Source organism: Enhydra lutris, unplaced genomic scaffold, assembly GCF_002288905.1.
Source record: "Enhydra lutris kenyoni isolate GAN:26980312 unplaced genomic scaffold, ASM228890v2 scaffoldscaffold9, whole genome shotgun sequence".
NCBI classification, from domain to species: domain Eukaryota; kingdom Metazoa; phylum Chordata; class Mammalia; order Carnivora; family Mustelidae; genus Enhydra; species Enhydra lutris.
The window spans coordinates 58,542,982-58,561,153 of NW_019154093.1; the positions used below are offsets into that span (position 1 = coordinate 58,542,982).

General features: G+C 38.7%; 2 protein-coding genes across 3 annotated transcripts in view; one reads left to right on the top strand and one right to left on the bottom strand.

Annotated features, from left to right (window-relative positions):
* Positions 1–10,646, top strand: part of LOC111143726 (chromosome unknown C1orf146 homolog) — a 12,030-nt gene extending 1,384 nt beyond the window's left edge. Inside the window, exons 2-5 of the mRNA XM_022497554.1 lie at positions 7,253–7,346; positions 9,190–9,358; positions 9,739–9,817; positions 10,512–10,646. Of these exons, the coding sequence (XP_022353262.1) occupies positions 7,253–7,346; positions 9,190–9,358; positions 9,739–9,817; positions 10,512–10,646 (477 nt within the window). The remainder of the gene's footprint in view (positions 1–7,252; positions 7,347–9,189; positions 9,359–9,738; positions 9,818–10,511) is intronic.
* An 821-nt stretch (positions 10,647–11,467) lies between these two features.
* LOC111143333 (glomulin, FKBP associated protein) overlaps positions 11,468–18,172 on the bottom strand; it is a 35,790-nt gene continuing 29,085 nt past the window's right edge. The window contains exons 17-19 of one of the 2 annotated variants that reach the window (XM_022497005.1): positions 12,458–12,581; positions 11,769–11,851; positions 11,468–11,664 (exon numbers count right to left, since the gene is read on the bottom strand). In XM_022497005.1, the coding sequence (XP_022352713.1) occupies positions 11,548–11,664; positions 11,769–11,851; positions 12,458–12,581 (324 nt within the window). In that variant the 3' untranslated portion in view covers positions 11,468–11,547. The remainder of the gene's footprint in view (positions 11,665–11,768; positions 11,852–12,457; positions 12,582–18,172) is intronic. The other variant, XM_022497007.1, reaches the window with a different exon arrangement.

Below are 18,172 nucleotides of genomic sequence, written 5' to 3' on the forward strand. Positions count from 1 at the left end.
CTTTCTGAACCTCTTTTTATCCCCTTTCTCCCCCCTCACGATTTGGGATCTCTTCTGATTTGGCTAAAGCATATTTTCCTGGGGTTGTTGCCACCCTTTTAGTATTTTACTTGTTCCTTCATATACACTTATCTGGACAAAATGACAAGGCAGAAAAATTCACCACAAAAAAAAGAACAAGAGGCAGTACCAAAGGCTAGGGACCTAATCAATACAGACATTGGTAATATGTCAGATCTAGAGTTCAGAATGACGATTCTCAAGGTTCTAGCCGGGCTCGAAAAAGGCATGGAAGATATTAGAGAAACCCTCTCGGGAGATATAAAAGCCCTTTCTGGAGAAATAAAAGAACTAAAATCTAACCAAGTTGAAATCAAAAAAGCTATTAATGAGGTGCAATCAAAAACGGAGACTCTGACTGCTAGGATAAATGAGGCAGAAGAAAGAATTAGCGATATAGAAGACCAAATGACAGAGAATAAAGAAGCTGAGCAAAAGAGGGACAAACAGCTACTGGACCACAAGGGGAGAATTTGAGAGATAAGTGACACCATAAGACGAAACAACATTAGAATAATTGGGATTCCAGAAGAAGAGGAAACAGGGGAGCAGAAGGTATATTGGAGAGAATTATTGGAGAGAATTTCCCCAATATGGCAAAGGGAACAAGCATCAAAATCCAGGAGGTTCAGAGAACCCCCCTCAAAATCAATAAGAATAGGTCCACACCCCATCACCTAATAGTAAAATTTACAAGTCTTAGTGACAAAGAGAAGATCCTGAAGCAGCCCGGGAAAAGAAGTCTGTAACGTACAATGGTAAAAATATTAGATTGGCAGCAGACTTATCCACAGAGACCTGGCAGGCCAGAAAGAGCTGGCATGATATATTCAGAGCACTAAACGAGAAAAACATGCAGCCAAGAATACTATATCCAGCTAGGCTATCATTGAAAATAGAAGGAGAGATTAAAAGCTTCCAGGACAAACAAAAACTGAAAGAATTTGCAAATACCAAACCAGCTCTACAGGAAATATTGAAAGGGGTCCTCTAAGCAAAGAGAGACCCTAAAAGTAGTAGATCAGAAAGGAACAGAGACAATATACAGTAACGGTCACCTTACAGGCAATACAATGGCACTAAATTCATATCTCTCAATACTTACCCTGAATGTTAATGGGCTAAATGCCCCAATCAAAAGACACAGGGTATCAGAATGGATAAAAATAAACTTTACTGCATCCATTTTCAACATCCTACTTCTCTAAATATTTGAAGGCTGGAAATTTTTTATAGTTCTTTTTTTCTCTATAAGTCTGTTCTAATAGAGATATTAAAGGATTCGAGAAATAGTAAAATGCACATTAAAGTTTTGAAGAAATAAACCACAGAAACTGATATGTGTACCTTAGTGGCATTAGGGGGAGGCTGTCTCCATACAGTTGGGATGGGGAAGGGATAGGAAGTTGAATGCCTGAAGGCAGTTGGTCAGTCCACAACCATTTTTAGCTCCTCAGCCAATAGGATTTCTCCATTGCCTTAGTATTTTATCTATGGACACTAGTTCATATCTAGAGGGAAGGGGAAAGAAATGATTATTCCACAGTAAATATGAGAGAGGCAAGAATAAGACTAAAAATAAGATTTTTTAAATCCATTCTATCCTCCCACTGCTACCTCAAGCTGCACTTTGCCCTATTGGCTTTCGCCATCTAGCTCCATAACACAAACCAGTTTAAGACAGCCTTAAGTCTCATTGGCTTTTTTTCTTGCTTCTTTTTGTTAGTGTAAGGGCCTGCCCCTCCCAGAGGAACTGGCTTGTGGACCCCGGAAGTAGGGGCGGGGCAGGCCGGGTGGAGACGTCCAATCAGTGTGGCGTGGGTATATCCACTGGGTGAATTAGGATTCAGTTGGCTACCTGTGTAGGGGCAGGGCTCAATCACCCCCATAAAGGTTGGTCTGCAAGGCTGGCGAAGAAGAGAAGAAGGAGAGCTGTCAGAAGAAGAAGGAGAGAAGGAGAGCTGTCAGAAGAAGAAGAAGAGAAGAAGGAGAGCTGTCAGAAGAAGAAGAAGAAGAAGCAGGAGAAGAGTCGGGGGAGCAGCAGCAGCAGAATAGTCAGGAGCAGCAGAAGAGTCGGCGGGAGCAGCAGAGAGAAGAGTCGGCGGGAGAAAAAGAAGAGCTGTAACAGCTCTTGTAAGAGCTATAAGTGCCGCCGGCAGCCCCGCGCCACCGGTGGCCCCTAGCCGCCAGCAGTCCCGACTCCAGTGGTCCCAGCATGCCAGCGGACCCGAGCCGCCAGCGGTCCCCAGCCGCCAGCGGTCCCCAGCCTCCGGCGCCCCGATGCCAGCAGACCCGCCCACACCGCGGTTTCGGCAGCGGCGCCACGGGGAGCAGCAGAGCCACCAGCAGCTGAGCCGCCTGCAGACCCAGCCGCCAGCAGTCCCGAGCCACCGGCGCCCCGACGCCAGCAGCCCTGCCCACACCGCGGCTTCAGCAGGGGCGCCGCAGGCAGCAGCGGAGCCACCAGCAGCCAAGACGCCTGCGGCCCTGAGCCATCAGCAGTCCCGACGCCGGCGGTCCCAAGCTGCCAGCAGTCCAGATGCCTGGGGTCCAGATGCCTGCGGTCCCGACGCCAGCGGCCCCGAGATGCCAGCGGTCCCACGCCGCCAGCGGTCCCGTGCCGCCAGCGGTCCCGCACCACCAGTGCCCCGACGCCTGCGGCCCTGAGATGCCTGCGGCACCGAGACGCCAGTGGCCCCGATGCTAGCGGCCCTGCCCACACACTGCGACCCTCAGCAGTGGCGCCGGGGGAACGGCTTAGACGTCAGCAACCTCGCCGGGAACCCTGAGCCACTGCCTCGCTGGAGCTGTGTCATTCCAGGGAGCGGCTTCGTCTGGGAAGAGGCCTGCTTGGTGAATGGCCCTGCGGAAGCAGCATCGTCAGGGAAGAGGCTTCCTCCAGAGCGGCCTCACCGGAGCAGCCTTGTGTGGAGAGCAGCCTCGCCAGAGCAGCCTTGTCAGAGTGGCGTCATGGGGAGCAGAATCTGTGTCATCGGCGTTGTCCTCCCTGTCATTGTCGCTGTCGTCATCGCCTCTTCTTGGGAGTGGCCCTGCCTGGGGAGCGACCTCACCAGCAGCGGCCTTCTTGGGAGTGGCCTCTTCTTGGGAGCGGCTCCAACCGGGGAGCGGCCTCATCTGCGGAGCAGCCTCGTCCGGATCGGCCTTCTTGGGAGTGACCTTGTCGGAATCATCATCGTCATCTTTTTGTAAGAGACGGCCCTGACCGGTCAGTTTGATTTTTGATGCTTGGCGTGAAATAAAGCTTTGTTTGATTTTCGCTGTATATCAGTCTCGTTCCTTTGATCACGGACCCTAACAGTTAGGTTTCTGGAATTCCTGTTTTTCTCTTAATTCTAAAGTTTTTGAGACTGATACTGAGAGATGGAGCCAGCAATCCACGCTGATTTGCCAAGAACAACTACTTCATAATTCGTTTATTATGTTTAACCATCTTGCTTTGCAATTAAAATTTTCATACTGACATTCTTTTAAATTTTCTATCAGATTGAGTACCCTTTCCCATTTCTGTTTTTGTTTATATTTCCTTTCTTATGAGTATATTTGGTAGACAGAAACTAGTTTTACACAATATTAATTGGTGTTAAATCTGTAGAAGGAAGTATTAGATTATATTTGGAATGCTTGTATGAACAAATTTTTACAAGTTTTTTTTTTTTTTTTTTACTGTACTACTCTTAACAGCCTTTTATTTGCCTAAATGCATGGTAAATCCTCAAAAGGAGACAAAATAATATTCAGTGTTTCCCAATATTATTTGAATACAAGGAACATCTTTTAATATTTCATGGGACTAATATTCCATGAAACATGCTTTGGAAAATCTGGTCTTAGCTCCTGGTTATTTTGAAAAATTAACTCTTGAATTTGGCTGGGTTTTTTTTTTTTTTTTAGATTTTATTTATTTGATAGAGAGAGACACAGCGAGAGAGGGAACACAAGCAGGGGGAGTGGGAGAGGGAGAAGCAGGCTTCCTGTCAAGCAGGAAGACCAATGTGGGGCTTGGTCCCGGGACCCAGGTATCATGACTTGAGCTGAAAGCAGATGCTTAACGACTGAGCCACCCAGGTGCTCCTTGGCTGTTTTTTTCTTAATTCAGTATTTCTATTTTTATCTTTTTTTCTTTTATTATTTTTATCATAATTCTTTTAGTTGGCACCCCAGAGTATGATTTTTTAAAAATTTATTACTATTTTTTAAAAGATTTATTTATTTGATAGACAGAGACCACAAGTAGGCAGAGAGAGAGGAGGACAGGCTCTCTGCTGAGCAGAGAGCCTGACACAGGGCTCGATCTTAGGACCCTGAGATCATGACCTGAGCCGAAGGTAGAGGCTTTAAACCCACTGAGCCACCCAGGCGCCCCAAAAAATTTATTACTATTTTTTAATTGTAGTATAGTTGACATACAATATTACATTAGTTTTCAGTTGTACAGCATAATGATTTGACAAGCCTTTACATTACTATATACTCAACACAGGTGTAGCTACTGATAGAATATGTTTGAAATTCATTAATATGGCATACATGGGTCCTTAGGATATGCCAGCAGTTATACCTAATACCATCTCCAAATTAACTGACTTGTGTACACCTTACACACTTATAAGAATCATACTTTTGGGTCTGAATGCCTCTGCCTATACTCTTTCTGTCCATGGTCTTCTCACATTTGCCTTCTTCCTTCACTTGTCTGCTTAATAAACTCCTTTCCACTTTAAAGTTTCACTCATATTTTATGAAGCTTTCCTGACTCTTTGACATCTGTTATATCCTTTTATACTTTGTGGGGGTTTTTGCCAAAATTCTCAATCTTGTCTTTCATCTCCTTGAACATAGTAAATATCACTATTTTAAGGCATGTATCTGATGTAACTTCACTATATGTAACATCCCCTGTGAGCCTGTTTCTATTGCCTATTTTCTCATAGTTCTCTTTCAAGTAATTTTGTCTCTTGGTATGTCTGATTATTTTTGGTTGTGTGTTGGAATTTGTATTTGAAAATTGTAGAAATAATTTGAGGCCTAGAATAGTGTTCTGTTCCTCTAAGAAGTCTTAATTTTACAGGACAATTAAATCCCCAAAGCCCTAAGGGTTGCCCCATAAAATACAGAACCTTTTGTTACAACATTTGGGTTTTAGGTAAACAATGAAATTAGAGGAAGTACCTCTCAAATATTGCATGGAAAATCCTTATACTAAAAAAAATGTTATCTGAAACTCAGATTCAACTGGGTTTTATTTTTATTTGCTAAATCTGGCAATCTAAGCCCTAAAGCAGCTGTTGTATATAATAAATGAACTACAACTAGAATGGTACTAGTTATGTGAGAATTGAAAAAACAGTCACTCAAATAATTTTCTTTGTAGTTCATATGAGGAAACCTGATTGAGAAAGGTTACTCTAGGGAGTGCTTCTGCAAGGTGCTTGGGAGCACTAGTAATACAGTATTACCTAAAGACAATTTCAAGGGTTGAAATGCTTTGAAGCTAGGCTGTAGTCCCTGTGAGAGCTGTTCTACTTTTGTCAGAAGCTGTGTTAAGCCTCTCATCTCCTTCTGTATTGGCAGATATCCTTAGGGAAAAGGTGGCCTAAATGCTGGTCTCATATCTCTGAATTTCTGTGTAGATTTTGACCTTAGAACTTTTCACTATACTGATAGCTCTCTGATGCATTCAAGCAGATTTTAAAAATTGTCCAGCTTTTCTAGTTGCCTCAGCAGGAGGTTTGGCCTAAATTACATAGTCTGCCATTGCTGGAATCAATGTATAATTTTAAAACAGCAGAAGAAAACTCATGGGAAGATCCATAGTTGTACTCTAGGTCAGGATCTGTTTGGCACAAAATGCTCTCCTTAGGATATAAAGGAAGCATATATCTCATACATAATTCCAGCCTGTATACTTAAAATTCCAGCCTGTAATACACATGTTCTAAAGCAGAATATACAATTAATGTACCTAAGGGATTTTTGTCTACTCGGGAGAACAGCAAGCTTGAGTTATAACCAATCAGGAAACACTATTAACCACGTATATCTTAGTGGTTTGGAAAAAATGATCTGAGTAATTACTCAGATGGAGTAGAATAGGAAATGAGATGATTTTTTTTAAGATTTTGTTTATTTGACAGAGAGCAAGATGGTGAGTACAAGCAGGGGGAGGGGCAGAGGGAGAGGGAGAGGGAGAAGCAGGCTCCCGGCTGAACAGGGAGCCCAATGCAGAACTCGATCCCAGGACCCCAGGATCATGACTTGAGCTGAAAGCAGTCACTTAACCAACTGAGCCAGCCAGGCACCCAGAAATGAGATGATTTTTAAAATGGCATTTAAAATATAAGCCTTGTTGCTGTGTTTATAAATGTTTTCTGTCTTGTCTAAGGCTTAGGGTGGCTCAGTCAGTTAGGCATCTCTTGGTTTCAGCTCAGGTCATGATCTCAGGGTTGTGAGATGGAGCCCATGTCAGATTCTGTGCTACCAGGGAGTCTGTTCGAGATTCTCTCCCTCTCCCTCTGGCCACCTCCCTCCCCACCCCATGTGTTCTGTCTCTAAAATAAATACATATTTTTAAAAAGTATAAAATTAGGGACACCTGGGTTGCTCAGTTAAGTGTCTGCCTTCAGCTCAGGTCATGATCCCATCCTGCTTCGGGCTCCTTGCTCAGTGGAGAGTTAGCCACACCCCCTGCTTGTGCTCTCTGACAAAAAAAATCTAATAAAATCTTAAAATTAAAAAAAAGTATAAAAGTAACTGTAATGTACAGAAATGAATTGGTTGTCTCCTTGTGTTATTCTATATGTCTGGCACTTAATGGTATTGTGAACCATCTAAGAAACTCACCACCACCCACCTTCCAATTTACATTAATGCATGTCAGAATCTGTCTCCAAGTTGTTTTTTAACAAAGTTTACATTTACTCTCTTATAGTTCTTTAATATTGTCCTTGGATTCGCACAGTTCATTTCCAGACACAGTGTTTCAGTAGAACCAAATTATTTTTCTTCAAGTGTTTTTTTCACCAGAGAGCCAATTTACTGTCTCCTTTGATGAACAAATATTTAAGTGGTTATAAAAAAAGCTATTAAACTTAATTTTTTCATTAGCTTTAATATAAAATCATTCATTCTAAGCATGTCTTAAGTTTGTGTTTCTAAAAAAAATTTTTTTTAGCGTTACGAAGTTGCAACTGCCCTAGAAAATCGAAGCCACAAGATTCGGTACTCAGATTCAGTGGAAAATGGATCAATTATCTTTTCTCTTTCTGGTATGGTGTTTTTGTTAACTATCTTGATTTAAGCCTCTTATAAAATACGTGAGTATAAATTCTAATAGTTGTAGTTCAATAACCAGGTAGTAAGTTTAAGGTATTATATTTTGGGAGAAGTAAATGTATAATACTCCATTACTACTGCAAAAGTAGTCCATGTGGCCAACCACAACATACATTCCTGTTTAGATTATAATTGGGGGCACCTGGGTGGCTCAGTCAGTTAAGCATCCAACTCTTGCTTTTGCTTCAGGTCATGATCTCAGGGTTGTGAGATCAAGCACTGTCTTGGGCTCTGTGCTAGGCATGGAGCCTGCTTAAGACTCCCTCTCTCTCTCTCCCCCTCCCGTTCCCTCTTTAAACAAATGGAAAACTAAAGCTGAACCAGTGGAATCTGGCAGAGGACAGCAAAAACAACATACTTTGGAACTAAGATGCAAGTAGAACAAAGCCATCTCTCCAACAGTCAGTACTTAAAGTGTTACCAGTATTAACAATGAAGCCAACATCACAACATTGGTCGAAAGCTATATATAAAAATAATATAGGAGAACGTTTTTTCAGGATTTTGTACAAGAGTTTGCTGAATATAATAGAAACAAATACAAAAAAAAATAGAGACAAATAGAAATTCCTCAAATCATAAAATCGTAAAATACAGGGCCATGGGTAAAATACAGGAAGGAATTAGATTAGGATATGAGAAGGCTAGGGTGATGGGAAGGGAGCAGCACAGAGCACAGGTTTGTGGTAGGGAAATGACTAAAGTGATAAAAGAAGTGGAAATAAAGTATTTTACCAGGAGGGTTGCAGATAGAATGGTAACTTTAGCAGAAACTTTGGAAGACAGGCAGATTTCAAAATCTTCTAGAAATAAAACTATAGGCTTAAAGTGATCCAACTTCAAACTCATCCTTCCTGGTTGAATAGAGAGCCCTCTAGGGAGAAGTGAAATGTTTTTGAATAACTCCTGTGTCCCTTGTCCACTTATATATAGTATCTTATTTAATCTTCTCAATAAACCTATGAAAGAATTATTATTACATTCTTATAGATGGGAGAACTTAGGTTCAGGAAGGTTTATATAAACTGCCCAGGTTCATTCAATTAGCATATAATAATATAATCACTTTACTCAGGTTGCCTTCTCCTTTAAAGAGCTATAATTAGATCAAATTTTCCTTCAGGACTTTTCTTACAGGCCTGATACTATTTCAGAAATCCTAGATTATGGGATGCCTGGGTTGCTCAGTTGGTTAAGCTTGGTTAAACATCTGCTTTTGGCTCGGGTCAGGATCCCAGGGTCCTGGGATTGAGTCTCGAATCGGGTTCCTTGGCTCAGCAGAGAGTCTGCTGCTCCCTGCCTTTCCACCTGCTTATACTCTCTCTGACAGATAAATCTTAAAAAAAAATCCGAGATTATCTGCTTACAGAGTGTTTTAATTTAATAATAATGTTCTCTACAAAGGTTTCTCTAAGAAATAGTTGAAGGTTTAAGATTTTGATTTCCAGTTTTTAAAAAAGTCATTATAACATACACACAAAAAAAAACTTTTAACAAAATTAGGCATTACTTTCATTGTTAAGTGCCTTAATTTGAAAATTGTTACTGACCAAAGTTGTTTCCTCTAGCATGTCATACTTTTATATAAAGCATTTCAAAGAATTACCTAAATCATTTTGTAGTATAAGAATTTTGTTATAACAAATTCTGTTCCTTACATTTGGGTCCTGACATTTAGAGCTGTATTATAGCCACTTTTGTTGATTCTACAGAGTTTACAAAAAAATTTGCTTATTACAACAAAGTGATGTTTTATATTATGCTCACCTTCCCTAGGGCTTGCATTTTTATTGATGGATGCTAAAGAATGCTTTATATCAGCTGAAGAAATATTTCTAGCCAAAATTGAGAAGTTTATTAATATTCACCAAAAGAGTTTTTTGGTTCTGTCTGCTGCCCTCCATGGGCCTGAGGAATGGAAACTGATGTTCAGGATTCAGCAGAGGTACGGAAGAATAGTACTATAGACTTTTCTTAAATCACATGTATTTACTTTAGTTCTTAATCCTTTTCAAGTAGGTGAGTTGTTTTGCTAAAAGATAGACACTATAATGTTAACTTGTCATATTTAATAAATTCAGGTTTAATGTCTATTCCAGGAATCAGGGTGATAAGTTTGAGTTCATGCTGATTTCTGAGATTTTCCTACAACACCAAAACAAAAGTGAACACTATTTAGTCTCTTAAATTCTGGGTATGAAGCCGTATCATATCCTCTGTGGAATAGGGCAGGGCATGACAGACAGTAAGGTTTCTGTCTCCTTTCTGCTTAACAGATGTCTGTGTAAGTTATATGATCTATTTAATTTATGAATTATTTTTCAGATTCCTGGGTAGTAACTTACGGATACTTCCAGTACACAACACAGTAAATGCTATTAATCTTATGTGCACTATGGCTAAGGTGAGTCACTAGGAAAATGATGCAAATATAGCACTCATAGATTTTAGGGTTTCTGACTTCAAAATGCACACCCTCTTGAGCAGAATTATTATTCTGCTTCTTTTCCCCTCAGAGAAGTTGCTCTTTCAGCATGCAGTGCAGCTCTTTGAAGCATGAACTCAGCCTTTCTTCTCAATTCACTTCCAGTAGCCACTCCAAGAATGACTAACATTAGGCCAAAAGAACATTTGGCATATATACACTGCATTGGCCCTACTGGTTTCTTAAATCTTCCTTCAAATTCTAAAATATAATTATTGATCAGGTTGTAGTCAAGAACTTTCAAAGTGCAACATACTATTTTATAGAATGATCTTCACAAGTTGTCCACTTTCTTTCCATGCTTGTCCTCCCCTGTGAAGTGTGCCCTAGGCAGAGTTAGGTGATTTTTACTCTTATACTTGGAACAGATCTCCATATTAAAGCAGTTCTTAAAGTATTCTACTTTTGGCTTGTTTGAAATTCCTTAAAGACAAAGACCAAGCATTTTTCTATTACTCATAATTAACTCACACATAGTATTTAGCACAAAGAAGATGATTAGATACTTGTTGAGTAAGTGAAAGTTTTTTATATGACCCTTATTATAAAATGATCCTAATATAAAAAGTACTTATTTCTGTAAATAATGTTGCATGTTTATAACTTCTTACAGAATGCCTCCAAACCATACACAGATAGCATTTGCTATAGAATGATAACAACTGAGGCTTACATCATTGAGCAAAGTCCTGTTTGGAAAACACTTCAGAAGTTAAAACTGAGTAGTGATTCATGTAACCCAAATTAGAATAGCAATTACAAAAGTTCTTTTGGAAGAATGTTAAAATAATTAGACCAGTTAAATTAAAATGTTCAAATATATATTTAAAGATTTTTTTAATTTGAAAGAATAAAATATATATATGATTAAAAATGATTTTCAGTTTTGCTGAGTAATTCCTTTAATAATGTTTAGAAAAAATTGGCACATACACATATTATAAAACTCAGATGCAGTTTCTTGGTGATACAAGTTAAGTTGGAAGGAAAATATTTACTACAAAATAAAAACACAGCATTTTCTAACTAGCCTCTTAGACTAAAGGAAAAGTCATGTACACTTTTTAACTTTTCCACAAGGGCTGCCAGTATTTCTAAAATTAATGTTTGCAGATGTGTTCGTATTATAACTGCTGCTAGACAGGTGGTGATGGGACTGTGCCCCATAAGACTTCTGAGGTAGGGAAAAAAGGGGAAATTAAGTTAACCAGCTGGCCTAATTGAAAACCTCTCTGTACACTTTTACAATGGTATGATATTCCTATTTGACACCAGGAATTCTGAAGTATAAGAAAGCATCTAATTGGAACATAAAGTGTAAAATGTATTTATAAACTCACTACAACTATATGAAGGAAGGCAATACAACTATATTTTATGAGATTATAGTAGAATATTATCAGTTTGTATTAGATTTTCAACTAAGTAGGATTCAGAATACATACATGGGCATTATTTACCATGTAAATTATCTTTTTAAAACCAAAGACTACTACTGATCCATAATGTGTCATCACAGAAACCAGTAAATGAGAAAAGCTACATTTATTTTTCTAGCAGTACTTTACAGAAAAGTCTTTATAAAGGTATTAAATAATCATAATGGAAAATAAAGTATTTTACTAGTTTTTATTTAGGAAATGGAGGTTTCACTTTATCCCAATATTTTCTTCAGGGGTAGACTTTGTTTTTATTTCAATGAGTTCTTCTACTCGAGCCAGAACACTTTCAATCAAATCAAATGTGAAAAGAGCTGAATGTAGGACCTGCAGTGCCAAGGGAAATTAGTATTATATTAATGTTGCTGTTAGAGCAAAAAAAAAAACAAAAGTCTTCAGCTGGATATAGCTTAGGAAAATTTCAGATCTACCTTAAGCTGCATTTCAGGAGGCATATTAGGGATCTCTTCTCCACCTACAGTTACAGAACAAAGATCTTTAGACTTTTGGACTTCTGTAAGAGAAGAAAAAGAAATTCAGGTGTCACATTTAACCATTAAAAACAACTCCCAGATTTCAATAATGAATTTATAAGCTACTTTCATTATTATACCCATTACAGTAAAAAAAAAAAAAATTTCTAGTAATGCCTTTAAGAAATACCCCCTAGCTATACAGAAAAGAGCAAAAGATTATTATAGAATTGTTTGCTGATTTAAAAAAGTAATTCTGGATCTAAGATTCTTTTTCATAATTTGCACCGATTTACTTGAGGGTGAGGATGGAGAGAGCCATACCCAAGTTAGTGTAATATCCAAACAGAAATACTTGTAGTATAATTATATTCTTAATCAGAATTTGATTTTAATCTGGTTTTAAACCAGAATATGCTTCAATTTGGTTTAAATCTTTGTTAACCTAATTTCAGTGTTAACTGGCTTACAGATCTGCTAAAAATAATTTTAATTATAAATAAAATAACTTAGCTGTCATGTTTCCTTGTTCATTAGAAAATAAAGAAGTATGAGATGAAAAAGTTCTTTATTTTGAATATAACTGACAGTTCTAAAAGTTGACTAATTTCTAGACCTAACCAAAAATAAAATTGCACATTACCAACCTTGGCTATTTTCTTGGCTGTTTTTAATTTCTGCTTCATAATGTGCTTTTGACATATTAAGTCCTGTATGGAGTGGCTTTAAGAAATTATTCTCAATCTTTCCAAGTTCTGTCCATAATCCAGTCTATTCAGAAGAATTAATGAAAGAATTAGTTTTTTGGCTCAACATTTCTTGATTGCCTACTATTATTAAACCCATGTTAAGAGTTAGAGAAACAAAATCTGATCTTGCCTTTCAAGATAGTTTCCTGTTTAATATATTCATTACATCTGGTTATTTTATGTGAATACCAATAAAAACAAAAATGTACTTTGGACAGTGTACTCATTAATACACCATTTGGACAGCTCCTAATTTTGAGATCTGTAACTTACAAGTTTCATTCATGAGAAAATTATTTGAGAATAATCCATATGATGAGACATTTCTTTTCCTGTAAAAACCGTCCCTATTTATGACTACATTATATATTCCTTCAACTCATGACCTTTCAATTGATATCCTTGTCATAGATCTAGTTTTAGAGGATTCCTTTCCTTCCCTCTTGATGGAAACATTTTTTCTTTTTCTTTTTTTTTTTTTTTAAGATTTTATTTATTTATTTGACAGAGAAAGCACAAGTAGGGGGAGCAGCAGACAGAGGAGGGAGAAGCAGGCTTCTCCCTGAGCAAGGAGTCCAATGCAGGGCTTGATCCCAGGATCCTGGGATCATGACCTGAGCCAAAGACAGCTGCTTAACTGACTGAGCCACCCCAGCGCCCCCCCACCTTTTTTTAAAAGATATTATTTATTTGAGAGAGAGAGAAAGCAAGAGAGATTACAGAGGGAGAAGGAGAATCAGACTCCCTGCTGAACAGGGAGCTCAATGTGGGTCTTGATCCCAGGACCCTGACATCACGACCTGAGCCAAAGGCAGACGCTTAACTGATTGAGCTACCCAGGCGCCCTGATGGAAATATTTCTAACACAAATTTGTTATGAACTTTCTGGTGATCAATGTAGACAGAGATCTTACCTAAAACAGCTTAGGGTTATTCTGTCATCCATATTTTAAGCTTTTATTCCAAGAGTATTTCCTCCTATATACTTAAAGGAAGAGTGTCATAAAGTCTTAATTTTATTAGGAAGAAAGGAAAATGGGAGGGGAGGCGCTGGAGGTAGGGGAGAGGGAAAGAAGGAGAGAGAATTGGGGATGAAGAGAGAGAAGGAGGAGACAGAAGAGGAAAGAGAAAATTCAGTAGTATTATTAAGTTACCAGGTACTCTTTACAAAGGAAAATATCTTAGGTAATAAAAGGGAAAATTAGGAACCCAATTATCCTTAACTAGAAGTGGACCACTTGAAAACCTATTTTGTAATCAACTTTTAATTATTCAGTTTTAAATAGTTAATATTTTTTTACCTTGTATACAAACATCTCATAAAATAGATTTTATTCATAATTATATAGAGGTTCTCAAACTTCACTGTGTTAGTTAAAAATGTAGATTTCTGTGCTTTACTTGGAGACTGAGTAGATTTAGGGTTAAACCCAGAAATTTGCATTTATATGCATAAAAGAACAAATACCCAGGTGATTCTCATTAGGAATGTATGTGAAGTTACAAAGATCTAAAATGGCCACATTCAATGCCAATGAGAAACTGAATTTTTTTTCACGATATGAATTTATCTATTTATTTAATTAACATATAATGTATTTTTTGCTTCAGGGGTACAAGTCTGGAATCAGTCTTACACAATTCATAGCACTCACCATAGCAAATACCCCTCTGTAATGTCCATAACCCAGCCACCCTCTCCCTGCCCTCCACCCCCCAACAACCCTCAGTTTGTTTCCTGAGATTAAGAGTCTCTAATGGTTTATCTCCCTCCCCAGTCCCATCTTGGAGAAACTGAATTTTTAATTAAAAAAAAATTTTTTTTTTTTTAAGATTTTTATTTATTTATTTGACAGACAGAGATCACAGGTAGGCAGAGAGAGGAAGGGAAGCAGGCTCCCTGCTGAGCAGAGAGCCCGATGCGGGGCTCGATCCCAGGACCCTGGGATCATGACCTGAGCCGAAGGCAGAGGCTTTAACCCGCTGAGCCACCCAGGTGCCCCAATTAAAAAAATTTTTAATTCACATTTTAAATATTCAGATATGGCTACTAAATAAGTATTTTATTTATTTGAGAAAGAGAGAGCAAGCATGAGTGGGGAAGGGCGAATCAGCAGGCAGAGGGAGAAGCAGACTGCCCCCTGAGCAGCAGGGAGCCGAACTCAGGGTTCAATCCTAGGACTTTGAGATCATGACCTGAGCTGAAGACAGATGCTTAATTGACTGATCCACCCAGGTGCCCCTTGTTTTTGTTTTTTAAAGATTTTGTTTATTTATTTTAGAGAAGAGAGCAAGAGAGAGTAGGCAAGCGGGGAAGGGAGCAGAAGGAGAGGGAGAGAGAATTTCAGTGAGACTCTGTGCTGAGAATGGAGCCCAGTGAGAGGTTTGATCTCATGACCCTTAGATTATGACCTGAGCCAAAACCAAGAGTTGGAGGCTTGACTGATGGAGGCACCCAGGCAACCTAAGAGCTTAGTTGTTTTTAATGACAATAATTTAATATATGGCCCATAATCCTAAAACTTATAAGGCAATAAAATTGTGGCAAAATTAGGTTACAGAAAATCCGTTGTGCATTCTATTCAGCATAATTCTACAAATCTGAACTGTAATAATTTTAGAAGCATGTAGGAGTGTAGAAGCTGTGGAAATAAATTTTCTCTTATAATAAGTTTACTAGATATTTAAAAAATACTACAAAGAAAATCATTTTAAGATTTATCTTCAGTGTCTAGAAAAAGTAACTTAAGAATCAAAAAAAAGTAGTTATAAGGATAAAAATAAAAATGTGAAGTTTTCACAAATGTTTGCTTTTAATTTTTCCCAAGTAGACTCACTTATGTAGTAATGAAAGTTTTTTCAGTTTTAAAGCTTACCTATATAATTCAAAATACACCACTGAAGCCTGTCTCAAAAAAGGAAGACTAGGGGCACCTGGGTGGCTCTGTGGGTTAAGCCTCTGCCCTTGCCTGGGATCAAGCCCCGCATCGGGTCTCTGCTCAGCGGGGACCTGCTTGCCACACCCCCTCACCTGCCTGCCTCTCTGCCTACTTGTGATCTCTCTCACTCTGTCAAATAAATAAAATCTTAAAAAAAAAAAAAAAAGGAAGACTAAGTAATTCTGAAACCTAATGAAATTTGTTGCCAAAACAGATAGGGACCTCGCAAAGGATAGTCAATCATGATAATGAAGAAATAAAAGAAGGAAATGAATAACACCCAATTTCCCTCCTCCTTATTTGGAAAGGATTCTTATTTATGAAGTAATGCTACAGAACTTCTATTGTTTCCATTATTAATATTGTAATAGTAAGGAATGTGTATCACTGAAGTCATCTGGCTCTGCAAATAATATACAAAGCATATGTTTCAATAAATGAAAACCCAAAATATGGATGATACGGAATTATATATACATGTATATATATATATGCCAGATATTATAGTTTTTTTCCTAAATGAAAAGCAAATCTGCATACATTACATAACTCAGTTTTTAAAAATTCCTGATACTTGTGGCCTTTATAATCTCCCGTGGCTTCCCTTGACCCTTCAGTCAACATACTACGATATCATTTAGGGCAAAAATGGGTAAGCAGTCAGATGGGAAGGTATGTAAGTAGATAGGATAGAAGGTGAGTGATAAAATTATTATGGGCTATGTATTAGAATAAATTACTATAATTCAAAACAATTAACATTTAAAGATACTTATCAAAATAAATAAAGATACCAAACAGAACACTAGGTATAAAAACTAAGTTGGTTTTACCAGTACAGATGGAAGTTCAAGAACAGTTTTGTGAAGCTGAAGTGTGGGAAAAGGTACCTATAACTTATGCAGAGATAATAGGATGAAGAGAAATAGGATGAAAAGGAAAATGACTTTTGAAAAGACTAAATCAGCTCACAGCCACCCAAAATAGCAGGAAAAGAAATGGATTATTATTCAATTATGAATCATTTTGTTTTGTACTTAAATGATCCTGTTCTTAATTCCCCTGTATACCTTCTGATTCCTTCTCAGCTTTTCATCTGACTAGTTCACCTCTCAGCATGCTTAACTGGTCAAAAATAGGTACTGGTAGAGGGTGCCTGGTTGTTGGCTTACTCGGCTGAGCATCTGACTTTTTTTTTTTAGAATTTATTTGAGAGAAAGAGAGTGAGTGAGAGAGCACTGTGGAGGAAGCAGAGGGAGAAGCAGATTCCCCACTGAGCTGGGAGCCCGATGCAGCGCTTGATCCCAGGACTCCAAGATCACGACCTGAGCTGAAGGCAGATGTTTAACCACCTGAGCCACCCAGGTGCCCTGAGCATCTGACTCTTGATTTCAGGTCATGATCTCAGGGTCCTGTGGCAGGCTCCCTCCTCAGCAAGGAATCGGCTAGAGATTCTCTCTCTCTCCTTTTGCCCCTCTTTGTGCTCCCACCCCCAGGCTCACACTCTCTCTCAAATCTTAAACAAAAGTAGTAGTAGGAGTCTTTGAATAAAACTACCCATAATTCAGCCTCACTAGGGTATCATTTTGTTTCTTCTTTAATCAAACTTTATAAAACTAAGAAACTGTCATTTTTTGATTAACCATAGCAAACAGATTTATCTTTCATGTATCTGTCTGTAGGACCTGTTAAAACTGCACTTGGGAGAAATGTTTCTGTGATGAACAAATAGGTTCTTAAGATGTCTCAAATATATCAGGTTGCCATCTTGCACTCATTTTTCCCCCTAATCTCCTCAGTATAAGAATTCATAACGGGGGGGGGGGGGGGGGGGGGGGCGCCTGGGGGGCTCAGTGGGTTAAGCCGCTGCCTTCGGCTCAGGTCATGATCTCAGGGTCCTGGGATCAAGTCCCGCATCAGGCTCTCTGCTCAGCGGGGAGCCTGCTTCCCTTCCTCTCTCTCTGCCTGCCTCTCTGTCTACTTGTGATCTCTGTCAAATAAATAAATAAAATCTTAAAAAAAAAAAGAATTCATAACAGTAACTTGCATAGTAATACTTTGGAATATTTGATTCCCAAGAAATTTTTTTTTAAAGAGTTTATTTATTTGAGAGAAAGAGAGTGAGAGAGCACAAGCAGGTGAGAGTGGGAGAAGTAGGCTCCCTACACTCAGGGCTCAATCCCAGGATCCTGGGATCATCACCTGAGCTGAAGACAGACGCTCAACAGACTGAGCCACCCAGGCACCTCCCTAAGAAATTTTTTTAAACCATTAAATAAGAAAATGATCTTATAAACCGGTTATATCCTTTTCTTTACCATACAACATTTGAGCCAAATGTAAGTGAGGCATCTGTGGATATAATAGGAGATATTCCACAATCCTTAACTGCTCTGCCTTCCCTCTCTGGGCAGAGTCCCATTTGCTGCCTCTGTAGCATACTGTGTTCCTTACCTAATAAATTAATCACTCTTAATCAAAAAGATTCTTTTTCTGTCAGGCAAATCAGATCACTTATAGGTACAGCCTTTCCAGATTACTAAAAAGGTAAACTCATATCTTACTCCAAGGACACCTTCCTAAAGCCTCAGGGCCTCCACTGTTGTTGAATTTCACTTACCATCTTTTCTATTTTTTACCAGAAGCTCCTTTAGGAGTCAGGATATACTTTGTG